We start from the raw sequence: 16,576 nt of genomic DNA on the forward strand, positions 1-16,576 counted from the left end.
AAAAGCCAACTGATGGGTGTTCTCCGCGGGCAGAGCGTTTGATCTTTTGTCTCTCTCTCTGACCCTATTTGCAAATATATACCCTTTTGTATCACCAACAATGTGTGCCTGAAGGATCATTAATATTCATTGAGCCTCCAAAGAAACGAACCGAGAGAGTTTTTTTTACTTCAACCCCACCCACCTCCCCGAGATCTTCGCATGGGGCAAGGGCGGGCTGCCGCTGTGAAGCAAGCTGGGCTCTGCCTGCTTCGGCCTTTGGAAACAGTGTGGCACAGTGCCATGTGCCTTGCTGCCCGGCCGTGGGATATGCATGGAAGCATGCCGCTTCCCCTCCACCCCTCACCCCTTAGTCAGTGATCAGTGCCCCCCAGTATTAGGAAGCACCAGTCACCCATGGGTAGAAATTAGAAAGACAAAAGGTAAAACAGGGAAGGGGAGGGGTAGAAAAAGCAGGGGGGGAAAGGCAAAAGGGAGACAGCCCAGTGATAGTAACACAAGGTAAAAAAGAGGCTATCTATGAAAAAGGAAATAGTTGAAAATTAGGAAGACAAAGGGCAGAAAAATAGGGAAAGGGAGGGGAGGGGAGAAAAGGTGGGGGAAAAGAAGAATGTAAGAGGTCAGATTTGGCAGGTACCCGGTGAATCAGATGTTAGGCAGGTTATAATGTGCCATAAAACCACTGTCAATATTGAGTCTATGTTTTAGTATCCAGTAGATTTAGGAAACAACTAGCTACTTGCCCATCAAGATAGATGGATTTCAGGGAGTGTTTACATGCCCTCCCTCTCGCTCCCCATTCACCCTTCAAAGTCAGACATGTAAAGACTCCCTCCGCTGCCACCTCCTCCAGCTTTTGGTGCAGGGGCTTCTTCCCCTCACCCACCTCCACCTCACAGTGGGGCTTCCCCCCGGATCCCCTCCTTTCCTCCCCCTCCCTACCGGCTTTTGTCGGGGCCAGACAGTGGGGGGCACCGCCACTATGACCCCCTCCTCCCCTCCCCACTTCTTTCCCTTCCTTCACTCCTTACCACCCAGCTCCAACAACAGCCACCATCATGACCCCCCCGCCTTCACTTCCCCCCACCGTGTGCCCACCCAGGCCAGCCTCCCTTCCTGCCTGCTGCCTCCCCCTTCCTGCTTGCTGTTGTCTGGGCTCCTACCTCACTCCCCTTCCCCGCCACTGCCCAGCCCTGCAAAAGCTGCCCCTGTCACCTCTCCCTTTGCCTCCCCCTGCCCCACTCTCCTCCCCTCCTCTGTGACCACCCCCTTTCACCTCCGGGGTGGCAGGAATGGGCAGCAGGGTGGGGTGCCACCTCCGTGACCCCACCCTTTGCCCTCAGGCAGGGTACATTGGGAAGCCCTGCTGCTCGGGCGGCTGGGGCGTGTTCACCGCCACCACAAACTTCCCCAGCACCAGCTTGAACTTGGGCCCCCGCAGCCAATCACCACTTGCCCTCTTGGTGGCACATGCGCAGTTAGCCAAAAGCATTAAAGACAGACACACAGACAGCCAGACAGACTAAGCCCTTTCTATATAGAAAGTTCATAGGCTCCACGACGAAAGGTATTTTGTAAGTCCCCTTTGAGAGTTAGAACTGAGAGATCAGAGAGGGAGTGAATGTCCTGCAAGAAGTGGGCACCCACAGGTATTCTTGTCTTTGATTGATTGCCGGTGTGCATTCATTCTGGCGCGCAGTTGTTGTTTTGTTTCTCCTACCTATTTTCTGTCAAGGCATTTGGAGCACTGGATGAGATATATTACATTTCTGGAGGTACAGGTGTGAGATCCGGGAACGGTGATGGTTCTGTTGTGGGATGTAGTAATTGTGGGGGTGGTGGAGATGTGTTGGCAGGTTTTGCATTCTTTTGTCCTGGCATAGTCTGGATCCAGTGGCTGTGGTTTGGATCGTAGGGAGTTTACTTCTGGTGATGAAGTTAGTGAGGTTCGGTTTTGTTTAAAAGCTAGGATGGGTAGCTCTGGAAAGATCTCTTTAAGAATGGGGTCTTCTTCTAGCATGGGTTGCAATTGTTTGAAGATTTTCTGTGTAGGTTCCAGGGAAGGGTGATATGTCATAACTAATGGTGTGCAATTTGTGGGGATTTTCTTTTCATACTGCAGCAAATCTTCATGTGGTATCTGGGTGGCTCTTTCAAAAGTGTGATCTCTCTCTCTTGAGGAGTGTCCTTGTTGGCTGAAGGCCCTTTTGAGATTTGTGAGGTGGCGATCATGGGTATGCTCCTTGCTGCAAATGTGGTGGTATCAGAGAGTTTGGCTGCAAATTATAGCTTTCTTGGTGTGTTTAGGGTGATCACTGGCTCTGTATAGATAATATATGTTTCGTCTGGGGGTTTCTTGTATATGGTGGTTTAAATTTTGCCATCTTGGATATTGATCATGGTTTCCAAAAAGGAAAAGCCTTGTTGAATGAAGGCTTTAAATAGTTGCTTCAGTCAGAAAAGATAACTGATGGACCTGCTGCTGTTGGTGGGCCATATTGCAAACTTCTGCAACACTGATACTGCACTGAAATAGTCGAATATATGCTGATTAGCAGCAGTTTGTTTTGCTATTTCCATTAATGTGGCATTTACTACATGGGCCCAAGGCACATTCTGACTGCTGCTTTCTCCATTTACCAAAATGCTGAGAAACAGGAGAGCATAAGATGGAATCACTTCAAAAAAGTAAAAGAAATCTGAAAATCAGCCTTACAATTTCCCTTCTTCCCAATCCATAGGCAATTGTTACAAGCATTTTCATTCTCTGTTTGCAAATACTCCATCCTGTTTAGGATATGCCAATTTTCTTTTTTCTTTCTTTGTTTCTTTTTTTTTCCCCCATACCACACATCTCTAGGTATATTTAGTTGTGCTTGAGTAAAATTGTGTTGTTAGGGCATCCCCTTGTGGCACTGTTGCAAATCTCTATTTGGCACTTAGTGAGATAAACTGCAATGAGACATACAAAAAACTAGAACTCTTGGTTCCAAAATGATACCTTTTATTAGACCAACTGGAAAATGGCAAGAAAATTGTAGTTTTCTGCAAGCTTTCAGGATCAAAGTCCGTTCGTCAGGCTCTGGGAAAAGTGTAGATGGTACAAGATGGTAAAAAGTCCCCATAGGTAGGAAATAAACTGACAAAGGGATTTTGATCCTGAAAGCTTGCAGAAAAGGACAATTTTCTTGCCATTTTCCAGTGGGTCTAATAAAAAGTATCATTTTGGAACCAAGAGTTCTAGTTTTTTGTATATGTCTTTTTGTCTCAGACCAACACAGCTACCAAATACACCCCTGACTCATAAACGGCAATGACATTTTTAATGATACAACCTGCTCTGGACAGATTGCCACCGTAGTGCCTTCTCACTCCAGCATATATTTCCTCTGTTTCCAGGTGGCAGTAGCATAGGCAGGCAACCTGACCACACAAAAGAAGAACATTTTTATTGTTAACCTTGAATATCACCTGTAGCTGGCAGGTACATATGTCACACCGGATACTTCTTTGTACCAATTACACTTTATACAGTCAACTACACAAACCACAGAGGTTGTCTGTTTTGGTGCAGTACACCTGACCTCTAAAGCATCTCTCTGCTCAGTGACTATGAATGAGTTTTGGAACCAAAGAATGACAATTTTTTGGCTCTTGCCCTATTTACTTACTGTCCACAGAGTATTTAACAAGGAAACATACTGTGAGTGACCATTTTAAAAATCTGTTCACACATCTGAGACTGGAAACAGTCCACAGAAATATGCACTGGCAGGATAGAGCAAATGGTGGGAGCAGCTGTATGTCATCAGATAAGAATCTTACTTGGCATGCTGCATAACTAGCTGAATAAGAACAACAGAGCACTCACTTTTGTTCATTCAATGAACAATGGAAAAAATGCTCATTACCTTGAAGAAAAACCTCCGGTCAAATCTGGGCTCCAATGAAGTCAAAGACAAAAATCATAGATTCAGTAAATCCAAGACATTGCCCTGGGCTTCAACCTTTCCTTGTAAATGCTCTGTGAAAAACAATTTTAATTCAAGCTTAATTTTGCATTCATTACGTCTTCACCGGGCTGAAAGATATTGCTGCCTGAGTTAGTATTTTGATCACCAACATTTTGAGCCTAGACACTAAATAGGTTAGTCTTATGTAGGATGTGAAATAAGGCTTCAACTTCGTTAACTGAAATGTTCACAGGGGTATTGAAAAACGTCATTCAGTGAAAATACGTTTTATGCACATTTCCCCTGTACTGTTGTGTACCTAAACCACTGCAATGTGCCCATCACGGGGTGGGGGGAGAAAGAGGGAGGACACTTACCTCAAGGCTCACACAAAGCTTGTAGGGATGCGTGAAGCTTCAGCTGCTGATTCAGTTTGGAGGAGATTCGGCCCGATTTGGCAGCCAAATCTCTGAATCCGAATCGAATCAGAAATTAATCTCTCTGAATCGAATCAGAAGCCTCTGAATTGATTTGGAAAGATTCAGTGATTTGGCCATAGACAGCTTAATATGTTTTTTCTACATACCTCAAGGTACCAGGCACAGCTCATGAATGCTGAGATGGTGGGGTGGATGGAGCATCCCATGGCAGCACAGGGAGGTAGGTCCCCTGTGCACTCAGCAGTGGACCTGGAAGTGGAACAGAAGCATTGGTCCACTTCCAGGTCCACCGCGAAGCACACAGGGGACCCCACCGATCCCTCAGGTTGGCAACTGGTGCCTCCTGGGTCTGGGAGGATACCTGGAGTCCCCCCACAGCCAATTGCCAAGCTGGGAGGGCACAGGGGTGGGGGGTGCTACCACCAAGCATGCAGGGGGCCATCCCATGCTCCTGTGGGATGCTCCATCTGCCCCACCATCTCAGCATTCACGAGCCGTGCCTGGTACCTCAAGGTATGTAGAAAAAACCTTTAAAGTAGGGCTGTGTGAAACAGCACCGTTTCACTTCAACTTCCATTTTGCCATTTTTAAGGAACAGTGTTTCATTTCACTGTTTTGAAGCATTGTTTAGTTTTGTTTCATTGAAACTGTTTTGCTTTTTCCTTGCTGTTTCAACGTGTTTTGACGTTTAGCCCATAGGCTATAATAGGGAATCATGAAAGTGCCTATAACTTTGTCATTTCTTTCCTGATTTGAATGAAAACATCAGGGATGGTAGCCCCTGCTGAGGCCACAAAGCCTGCCAAGCTTTAAGGTTTCTGGGAAACTGCACCTCAAAGTGCTGACAAGCAAAACTTGTGTCACATGTGTGTGTTAAGGAGGAACAGGGTGAAAACAGCAGGCATGTCTCAGCAGCCCCTGCTGAAACCATGAAGCCTTCTGGGTTTCAAGGAGATAGGTGCATAGGTGCTGATACTGCTGAGCTGCTGAAAGACACAGCTCAGTAAACTGACCCCAAGGCACAGAGAAAGCTCAGTTCAAACAATGCTTTTTATGCAGTTTTTCCATCCCTCCCCCAGAGCACTGGGATTGGAAGGGAACTCAGGGAAGGATCAGTCACTGGCCAGCTACACATGTAAATATTAGATTAGCCCTTTCCCCTTCTTCCCCCTCCCTCCCTAATTTCTGTTCAGCTGCAAGCAAGCCCGGGTTTCAAAACTCGAAACTTTTTGAAACTTTTGAAATGTTTTGAGTGCCCTCATTTTGTTTCAAAGCTGTTTCATAGCCTTTCATTTCATTTCGATTTTGCTATTTTGGTTTTGCTGTTTTGAGCTCCAAATGCGTGGAAACAGCTTCAGAACGAAACACCCATTGAAATCTTGCACTGCGCTAATATAAAACTGAATATGGCTGAATTGCTGATACTCCAAATCAGAATCGAATCTTCAGATTTGACCAAATCGAATCTGTCGGGACAGTGATCCGAATCAGCAAATCGAATCACTGCCCCCTGAACTGGGCCAAATCCGAATCGAATACAGCCCGCTTTGCACACTCCTAAAAGCCTGCACATCAGGAACTAGAAATCCTTTTTCTCCTAGATCTTTGGTGAGGTCACATCAGGCGTGTATCAAGACTGGGTATCCTCTTTCTACAGCTTGTATTAACTCCCGAGAGGGCTACTGCAAGCAATGATAGCTACTTTAAGGAGGTGCTGACTTGGTATCATGGTGCAAAAAAAGCACTGCCTGTCTCTCCATAGGAGCCATGCAGACAACTGCAGACAATGTGGTGGTGGCAAGGCCTCCTTTCAGATATCCCTGACCTCCATGCAGAGCTCTCAGGATCTGCTGGCTTTTACAACAGTCTCCTGCTTCCACCAGCAGCAGTGTTTGCCAGAAGCAACACTTGCCAGCAGAATTCAGAAGTATCCTGGGAGGAAAATCTTGAGGTATTCCCTGCCCCTCCATGTTTTTTTCTGGAGAGTCCCAATGCCTTAGGGATTCTCTATTTAGCTTTTAAATAGATGCAATTAGGCTGTAGCAAAAGTCCTATCAAACCACCCCACCCTCCTGGCAAAAAAAATCCCCCCAACAGTGCCACAAGGGGACGCCCTAACAACACACATTACTCAAACACGACTAAATATATCTGTCAGTCTCTTTGAACTTGTGACTTTTATCTGGAGTTCTTCACACGAAACACCAATGTGTTACTGCACACATGCTAATCAAGCTCTATTTTTAAGGCTAGGGACAGAAGTTACACATAAACCAGTTTAAGTCATCAGAATTTGGTTTAAACCTGTAACAGAACAAAAGCTCAGTGCACATAAACAAGTTTCAAAATGGCTGATTTGGGTCAAACTGGTTTATGAAACTTCTGTCCCAGACCCCTTCCTGGTTCAGGTTAAATCACTCCCTCAACATCCCAGCATGCTTTCCAGCCCTGGGCTTGGCTGTGCTGTCTGCTCCAGCAGAGAAGGGTTGGGGGGAGGGGGAAGAGGCAGGGACTGCCCCCCTTTTCTGGCAAACCCTGGCTGGTGTCTGGGGCCAGGGAGGGGGGTTAAACTTCCCTTCCCCCAAATACAGAGTTGCCCTGCCCTGCTAAAAACTTACTGCTGGGTGCAACTGTGGACCACAAATCCTAGCGGCACCTGGAAGCAGGAAGTGATAAGCAACCCTGCAAAGTCCTGCTACCGTGATTCTGGACTCCAAAGCCCATAGAGCTTGGGGGCAGCAGGAAGAGGAAGCAAACATACAGCTCATGTGGGCTACATGCCAGACAGCCATGCTCTAGTGCCCCCCAGCATCTGCCCTGCGCCACTGCAGGCATGGGGCTGCATTTCCTGAATCAAAACCAAATGTCTGTCCAATTGTTTCTCAGTTTAACCTCTACAGCTTAGACTGACCTGCAAAGACTGAATCGATTCAGCCTTAGGCTTTTTGACCATCTGTACTTAGCCTAAAGGGTTAATTAAAGCAACCCTTTCATTATTATTTATCATAAAACTATTTATTTTCTTTCCGTACACAGGCTTGGTTTACTTGCTATTTTAAATAAAAACCACCACCACTGAGGGCTTACATATAAAATATAATTGTAAATAGAGTATTTTCATGTTCTCAGATGTTAATGCCTGCATTGTATTTTACAATATAGGTCAACAAGAATAGCAATTTAGAAATAGGAATTTACATACTGGCAATGGAACCAGAAACCTCTATTTAAGGTATGATACAGTGATTAAGAAAAAGGGTGTCATTTTGTCAGACAGTTATTCACACTGAACTCCAGTACTGTTAATGGGACTGCACGCATGCTTTAAATTAATCACGTGTCAGTATTTGCAGTACTGGGACCTTAAACAGTTAAAGAATGCTAAAGAACTCCCAAATATCTGTTCATATGCCTCCTCTTCTATATACTCTCCCACCCTTTTTTAACAAAGTAATATCAGATAGATTTGCCTTTTCTTTATGTTATGAAAAACCTGAATGTTACCCTCCTAAAATTAATTGAGAGTTAAGCAAGGTATAAGTCCTCGGAAAGTTGATAGACTTGGTGACAGCAATAACTTTGTATAACCCTATACCATTCAAAACATGCAGACGTATGTGCACAGCTATGAATGTAAAATATAAGTCTGACAATTCTAAAGTATACTTTAAAGACGTGTTCCCAAAGGGTCCTTGTAAAGTATCATTAACTTAAAATGAATATTTGGCAAGAAACAGATTTTTTACTCCAACAGAACTATTTTGATAACCTTTCAAAAGAATCAGCCTATTGATTATTAATTACTGTCGTAGACTTTTAATGACAAATTGCTTTGGTAGATCAGGCTATTTCCTGTTGGGCTCTGAGGGGGGCCTTGGCATTGACCTGTGGTGCTTCAAGGAACGACAGAAAGAATGCTGGGTAGTCGTTTTCCCTGTTCATGCTGGGGTGCACAGTGCAGGGAAACTTTGGGAGATTCATACATTTCCCTTGAAATAAAAGGCTTCACAGTGCATATTAATAAATGTTTAGTTAAGATGTTTTCATATCTTTGAGTTACCGTCACATGGGGAAAGTTCATTTTAAAATAAGCATTCACTAATATGAACCAGGAAGTTTGACCTTTCCAGACAGGCGTTAGTACCAGCAAATTTTTTCCAATGGCGCAGACACATCTGGGGTAGGTACAGAATACCATTCACACTACAGAGCCCAGCATAAGAACTTTTCCAAGCTATTTCTTGCAGAATATTATTTGCTGTTCTTCCTTCCCCTAATTACTGGACCCCACAGAGATTCCTTAGCTGCTTTTGTGCTTGAGGCACAGTTTTACTGTTTGTGCTTCAGCATTATCATTTGAGGGTTAGCACAATATGCAGTGGTTTCCTGAGGAAACAAAGGTGCAGAGATAGATGAAGACCATCAACAGTTGGTCTGTAGCAGCAGATTGATTCTTACTGAGTACATAAGTCCCTATCACCAATTCTAAATCATAAGTCTATATCACCAATAAACAAGGATTGAGGGCTGACTGCCCAAGACAGTGACAAAGTGATTCAGGTCTAGTAAACCTGACTGGGGTGGATATAGACAGGGTGTAGGCATGGATAGGGCTGAGGCTGCCAATTTTATAGCATCAGCTTACCCTCCTCCTCTGGTGGCACCCTGAAGGTATAAGGAGCATGAGCACGAGGAGTATGAGGAGGTGTGGGAAGACCTAGGTATGGGGCAAGAAATTAGTGGCCTTGTACAATACCCTTGACTGACTTCGAACTTGCTAAGCAAAAATCCAGTCTAGAGCTAATGCAACTCAAAGTATCCTTCACTGTGACTTGGGCCCTCTCCTCTGTATAATTTTTTGTGCCACCCTGGAAGCACTCTGGCCTCTCTTCTTGTGCGGGAAAGAGCACAGGATAAGATGGCTATATGAAAGCTAGAATCAGGACAGAAGCTGAAGAAACGGTGAAAAAGGTAAAAGATATTTCATGAACTGTTGAAAGGCATTGATTTAAAAGAAATGAAGGCTTCTAAGGAGGACTGATTTTAATGACAAAAAAGAGCTGGGCACAAGGTAGAGTAGATTTGCAAATTACAGACCAATGAAATCAGAGATGTGCACCATAAGCTTTTGTAAGTTTACTTCATCAGATGCTGTGTTAAAAAGAGTTAACTGTGTTTCATTCCTCAAGTGCTTTCACAAACATGGACATAACAGCTAAGTAACTAGCCCAAAATTGGAAAGAAATTAAGTATCGGAAAGAGATGAAAACTCATGGTTTCAGACTCCCATGTTTACATCAGAGTCATCTAAGGGTAAAATATGGTGTTGTTTTAGAAGCTACTGATCTTTGGACACCCCACAACTGTTAGGTTCTCTAGTCATTTATAGCCCTGGAAAGACATTAAAGGAGACTTCAAGTGACTACTAAATTGCAGTGAAAGCCTGAGGTTATTTGTTGGTATATTAGACACTATATAAAATGACACAGAATATTTAGTTTAGACATTTTACTACCTACAAATGTATTACGTCTTTTCCTGAATGAGCGTTGTTTGACTCGGTGCCTGTTGCTTAGCTCTACACAAGTAACCTCTAGACTCATTCATCTGTAGAGTCTTTAAACAGGACAAATAAAAACAAAGCAGCAGAGGAAAACCTATGGTTTCTTATCAAACCAAGACACACAATTTATCTGGCACACGCAAGTAAATCCAAAAAGTGCATTTAAAATAAGTTTGAAAGTTAAATTATGTAGTAAGTAGAGGAGGGTCTGAGTAAGAAAACTTAAAACTTCTTTCCCACAGAATGGGCAATTAAAGGAGGAAATCGTTACAGAGTTTGCATAACTTGACTTAAAAACAAACAGCCCTGCTAGGCAACAAGCCCACAGTTCTGCATTACTAATATACACAGCAAACATCAAAGCTCACGATAACTTGTCACTTTTTGATGGATGGTGGAAGATTCCATTCTTGATGTAGAAAGTATCCCTTACAATTCTAGACTTGGCATGTGTTGGAGCCTTGCCTTCTGTAACAAAGCCTCCTGAAAAATAAGAATATGCGATTATTTTAATACATTAAACAGTCTGATAGTCACACTGATAACATAAATTTGCCTTTACATACCAGGCCTAACCCTACATCATAAAGCTGAATATCCTTCACTCCCATGAAACCAGCACCTCAAAAACTGTGCTCAGGACCCCCCTTGCCTATTTTGTACAGAGCAGGTTATACATTAGTTGATTTCCCCAGCTTGCGACAGTCACAATCTGGAATATTAATTAGGTAAAAGTGAGATATGTGCCTCTGGATATCCTGACTTTTGCAAGCTTCCAGAGAGGTACTTACTATATGGGTTTTTTTGTTTTTGTTTTTAATGTAGCATGAAAGCATGGAGGAATTCAGCCTGCAGGAGGAAACACCATACTGCACTGCAGCCCTAAGTAGATTGCCTCCTCCTCCTGTTATTGGCTGGGATCCTAGCCAGGAAGAGGAAGAGGCCCACACCCAGTACCCTTTCCTAAAGGCACATTAGTCTTGTTTTGGATCCCAGGCATACCCTGAAATAACTGCTATTTTGCTACAGTTTTCAGCAAAATTGAACAACTAATTTTTTTTTAAATACAGGCAGTCCTCGACTTACAACATTCTGAGTTACAACATTTCGCACTTACAGTGATATAAATTGACACCTTGTTTCAACTTTGATGTTAGTTTCAACTTTACAACGCTTGATCCAACGTGATGCCACGCCACGCCAGCAAACAAGTTTGCTGTGTCACCATCTCCCCGGAGAACATCTGTCCAAACTTCCTTAGACACTTTCTTTAAGCAAGCAGACAAGACTCCGGAAAAACCTGCAGCCAAGACTCCTGAGAAGACTCCAGCCAAAAGCCCTTCAAAAGGTCCAGCAAAGTCACCTCAAGGAAGTCCAAAATTCTGGGTGAAAATAGGGTATTGGGCTTTTGTTCACGAACTAATCCCCCATTTATAACATTGTTTCTTGTGAGAAAATTGGTTCCAAGTTACAACGTTTTGATTTAAGATGTGGTTTTCAGGAACCAATTGTGTCGCAAGTCCAAGGACTGCCTGTAAAGACACACCCACCCACCTTCTCCCCTCCCCCCAAAAAAAGCAGGTTAGGCACCAGGCAAATTAAATAAGTCATATGTAATAATTATGCCCTGGCACTATAAACGTACACTATTCAACTAAGTTATCCCAAAGACACCAACAGGCCTGTTCAGGAGACCAAAGTTAAGCCTGTGCGTTGACACTAGTGAAACCGGAGCCATGGAGATGCACTAATAACTCAAGGGAAACAAAGTAAGAGTTAACCCTTTTTATTTTTATGGCTGTAGTCCAGGGGGACTAAACCAGCAGGGTAGGAAAGAGGAGAAAGAAACTGAACAACATTACTCCTGGCTGGATTTTCATCCAACACAATTATTCTACAAGGAACTTTCCACCTTACCTAAGCGCCAGCCATACTCCCAGGATGACAGCACTGGATAAGAGAATTTATCCTCTGGGCTCTTCTGCTTTCTCTCCTGCAGATACAGGTGCCTCCCTTTGCCCTCCCGGGATATGCCCTGGTACAGCAGACGCATTGTTCCAGGGGATGCAGGTCTCATCTCAGGAAGAAGGGGCTCCTGAACCCCCTCTTCCTGCTTCCTGGGAAGGCTGACATCCTTTGGCTGCCTCTCTTGATGGCTTATCCCATTTTTCTTGAAACCAGTTTCCTCCCCCTGATTCCCTTCCTCCTGCTCCTTGGAGGAGAAGATAATTGGCAGAAAGCATTTCGTCCTGGGACCACTGCAGGGCTGGAGCCTGGGAAATTTCTGCCTATATTTTGTGTTCCAGCCGACTCTACTGAATAACTCCTTCTCAATCAACTCCTTCCAGCAATCCTGGTCTCGTGTGGTCAGTAGATCCTTCATGATCCCAGGCAGAGGGCCCTGGTCCTGGAGCAGGAGGCTGGAATCCGGCTGCGGTGCGTTGTGTTTGGTACTAGTTATTTCCTGCCTCTGGTGTCCAAGGAAACAGAGGCACAAAGGGGTCAGTGGAGCCTGGGCTCAAGTTACAGACACTTCACAGAGGAAACAGAGAAGAAAGGGTCCACACAAGAGTCTCCCCTGCAGACATGCATCTTCATCTGTCCCAAGCACACACACACCTCGCCAGCCTGTTGTTGCAAATGGTATTTAAAGAAGCATTTAAAGTTTATTTTCTACCTGTGGGGACTTTTTAACATCATCTTTAAATTTTCCCTGAGCCTGAAGAAGGGAAAAAGCGTGCATGCCCGAAAGCTTGCAGAAAAAGATAATTTTTTTTTTTTTTTTTGCGATTTCCAGTTGGTCTAATAAAAGGGATCATCTCAGAACCAAGAGTTCTGGAGTTTTGCATTTGAAGAAGGCCATTTAGTGTTTCCCAAAAGCTGAAAATCCCTCTGAGAACAGCTGTAATCTGAAGCCAGCCAACAGGTGGAACTACTTACCCTGTAACCGGCTGCCTGTGATTGGAGGACTTGCAAATCTCAATAGCTGCAGAAATAGTCAACTTCCCTTTCCTTTATAACCCACCTTATTTGAAGGGACTGGAGTTTAGGTATAGGATAACTTGGGAGATATTAGTAACTTGCACTTTAGGTATGGAAACACAAAAGGAAAGACTTCAGCCCTACTGACCTTACCAGCAAAATTGCCTTTGATGTCAATAGTAGTGCCAGCTTTGCCTAAGTGCATACAAGCTCTCAAAGGCTGTGTGAAAAAGCTGATTTCCTTGGTTTTAATTTGTTCTCAGTTGGAACCAGTCCAGATGCTCTGAGCAGAAGTCGACTAGGTTTCCCTCCCGCCCCCAATTTCCTGGCAAATATATGATCTGGTCCTTCAAAACTGCACTGGGTGTTAGTTGTTGTGTTTTGCTGACAAAATGAGGGCAAGTTTTGACTGATTCTGGTTTTGTCATAGTTTCAAGCAGCTGAAGTGCTAGAGCAGGATGTGTTGATTAGAGTAACTGCCACAAGCCTGGCTCAGGTCCAAGGGGAAGACCAGTAAAGGAGACATCCTTGACAACCAACTAATATTTTCCCTGTCAATGACAGTACTACGCAACACTTTGGTTACATCTTTTATTTTTAAAATCGTTTCTGATGAAAGGCAACCTGGATACGGAAAGCAGGCTCCAGTAAAACTGTATTGCAAAATTAAGAGCTCCTGCAATGCAGGTCAGCAGCATAAAAAAGAGGAGGAAGAATGAATGGAAAAATAAAACAGTGGAATTCGTGGAGGAGCAACGTTTCTCCTGTTGTACTTAGAGCATTGCGAGGCAGCAACCACACCTATAAATGAAAAGGAAAATTTGGGCCCCTGGAATTCAGCCACAAATTATGTTTCAGGTTCCAAATCTTCTCCCCAGTTTCCAGATTTCATAGTAAACTAGAATTAAAAGGGAGGGGAATCTTAAATAACAAATTCATGAAACACTGAATTATGTCTTTTGAAACTGTTTTGCCTAAAAGCACACCAGAGAATATAATACTGCTTTTGTATGCAACATAGAAGAAACACCCACCACAAATGTTGGACCTTTGCGTCTTATAAGAAAACTTTATAGTTAGACCTTTAACCAGCTGCCTCCTACAACAAACATGAGACTGTCTCCACATCCATTAGGTCCTATACAATAAAACAAGAGAAAAAAAATATCCATTTGTTTTTGTTGGGCAGTGCTGTCATCAATTTAAAATATACAGCGTATGTAGACTCTCCCATAAAAATTGTCTAATCTCTCCCAAACACGGACCACCAAGATCTTGCTTCTGAGGAGGATAATTCAGTAGATGAATAAATGCTTTCACAGTTGCAAAAGGCCAAGATTTTTTAAACTAGACTTTTGTATATTTTTTCAAATGTTTGCAATGGTTGAACTCCCACAAAGATAAATGCTGAAAAACGGATGTGAATAAAATGTGAAATGGCATTTAGATTTATAGTCAATAGCGCCCAATCAAGCAGACTTTAAATCCTTGCTTTAAACACTTAAGTTTTGCAGTTCAATCTGTTTTGCCTGCCCAGAAGTAGGTGCATAAGTTTCCAGTCAAATTTGCTAATTTGAGTCACTAGACTACAAGAGACGCTGCCAGTTTTAATCAGCATAACGAGGTTGATACATACTTAAAGTAACAGCCAGTGTCAAAGGAAACAGTTGTACAGCAACAATCATTAGTATTACTTTTAAATGACTATTAATTTTAAGACTCACTTCTGCAATTGACTGTTGGCAGACTTCTATGCCTAAATTGGACTTCATTACTTTCTTAAGGGGCACAGGGATTACCTGCATATAAAATGACAAGGTGGGGGTCTGGCTAATTATGCATTCATCACTGACTAGCCTATTCATTTGGAAGACTGTATTTGTTCTTTTCCCCTGGTGGTTTAAATTAAGCAAGGGCACTTTGCTTTAATTGGTTTGTCCTGTAAATAAGACTGCTGTACAAGACAAGGCACTGTCTGTACAGTGCTGGTATTACCATTGTTCTGTGAAATGTCCAATGGAATAGCAACCTAAGTACTATTTTTTAGCTGTCTTTCATTTTAAGTCCATTTTTCTATCCTTCCAAATTTTAAAATAGTGGTAAATGGCTTACAAGTGAAGTCTTTAACTCTCAGTAGGTAAAGAAGTGTGAAACCCATTGTAGAAGCATATGCCCCATGCTCAAGTCCATTAAGGATGAGCATATGCCCTGTGCCCAGCTGCCCCCTCCAGTTCCCACAGAAGGACAAAGCACAGATCTAGTAGCCCACTACCACCACCCTCAGTTCCCTTGTAGTTCAAAACCACTGGCAGTGGAGCACTCCATTAAATGGACAGGGAAAGCAGAGAACAAGATCCAGACTAACTACAGTGTCTCAAAAGCCATTCTTCCTGCAGGGTGCATAACTCTACTTTCTTCTCGAGTATGTGCTAGTAGAGATCCCCTCTACCTGTAGCTAGCAAACATTCAAAGAGTGGTTTGTACATCCCAGGTGCATCAGGAGGATAAAACTGACATCCCAAGCAGATTAACTGACTAGTGCAACTAACCAACCATGCTGCAGACTTCTGAGACATTCCAGTACTATGGTGTGGAAGAACAAAAAAGGGCTACCTAAGTCAGTGATTTCCCATCTGTGGTCCACAGACCCCTGGAGGTGCAAAGACTGTCTAAGGGGGTCCATAAAATATGACTATGAGCAATCAAAAGTATGCAAATACCCACACTTACCATCCAAATAGGGTCTGCACCTCCATTCAAAATGTTTTAGGGGTCTGCAAATGAAAAAAGGTTGAAAGCCACTGACCTAAGGTGGGTGGCAGGCAGAGATTGCTGCAAGGTGGACCACTGACTGAGTGAAAAGGCCATTGGTTTTTAAATACAACAAGTAGCTGAGATCCTTCAAGCAGAGGACATAGGCCAGGTCCAGGCTGTTTCAGGTTCTCACACTGAAAACCTACTTCACTGAGAGCATCTCCTCCTAGTCCATGTTTTCCTGCTTAAGTCTACAGGAGTGGTCTCTACCCATGGTACATAGCTTGTTGACAGCCAGTCAGAGGCAGTGACTGGGTCTAGGAAAGATGGAGCATCTACTGTCCTACTGCAATATTAAATCCCAAACAACCCCAGGAGATGGATCAGAAAATGGCTAATTAACCTACTAATGAAGTCCAAAATGGCCTAAGCTTGTCAATCAGAAGAACGATCATGGCTGCCTCACAGTCATAGAGATTACTCTAAGAATAAGCAAAAAGAGGGAAAGATGAAGCAACAAAACCTTTTTTTGTGGCATGAGAATCATTCCTGAAAAAGGGAAAGGAAAGAAGTATGAGGCAGCAAAAAATTAATTTAAGTAATTCCTACTTTTTCTGCACTATAGTTGTTCCTTCTCACTGACAAAAGGAGCACAGAAAACGGAGGGAGCATGACAAAACGGGTACAGGCATGGTGTGGTCAGACACTGCTGCTCATGGAGTACAACAACCATGCCCACATGCTGGGCACTCCTCGCTGCCGAACAAATGAGAATGCATAGAACGAGCTATGAGATGGCTGCCTCGCTGCCCCACACAACACGTTGAGGTTTCTGGTCATTTCTTGGTTTGGGGGGCGGGGCTTGTTTGGAAAAAAAAAAAAAA

General features: G+C 43.5%; 1 protein-coding gene across 1 annotated transcript; it reads right to left on the reverse strand.

Annotated features, from left to right (window-relative positions):
• Positions 1-9,423: 9,423 nt before the first annotated feature.
• Positions 9,424-12,422, reverse strand: LOC109311300. Its single transcript, XM_019536871.1, has 2 exons — positions 11,874-12,422; positions 9,424-10,439 (listed from the first exon to the last, which is right to left on the reverse strand). Exons 1-2 carry the CDS (start codon positions 12,337-12,339, stop codon positions 10,321-10,323), a joined length of 585 nt encoding a protein of 194 aa, XP_019392416.1. The 5' UTR covers positions 12,340-12,422; the 3' UTR covers positions 9,424-10,320.
• Between the last annotated feature and the right edge of the window lie 4,154 nt (positions 12,423-16,576).

This window comes from Crocodylus porosus, unplaced genomic scaffold (genome assembly GCF_001723895.1).
Source record: "Crocodylus porosus isolate Cpor-Errol unplaced genomic scaffold, CroPor_comp1, whole genome shotgun sequence".
In the NCBI taxonomy this organism is placed as follows: Eukaryota; Metazoa; Chordata; order Crocodylia; family Crocodylidae; genus Crocodylus; species Crocodylus porosus.

Bases quoted from the DNA above. Each gene is read 5' to 3' on its own strand.
- LOC109311300 (XM_019536871.1), bottom strand. From the start codon at position 12,339: ATGAAGGATCTACTGACCACACGAGACCAGGATTGCTGGAAGGAGTTG. The intron at 10,440-11,873 runs GTAAGGTGGAAA...CTTATTTTTCAG, and splicing joins GGAGTATGGCTGGCGCTTAG to GAGGCTTTGTTACAGAAGGC.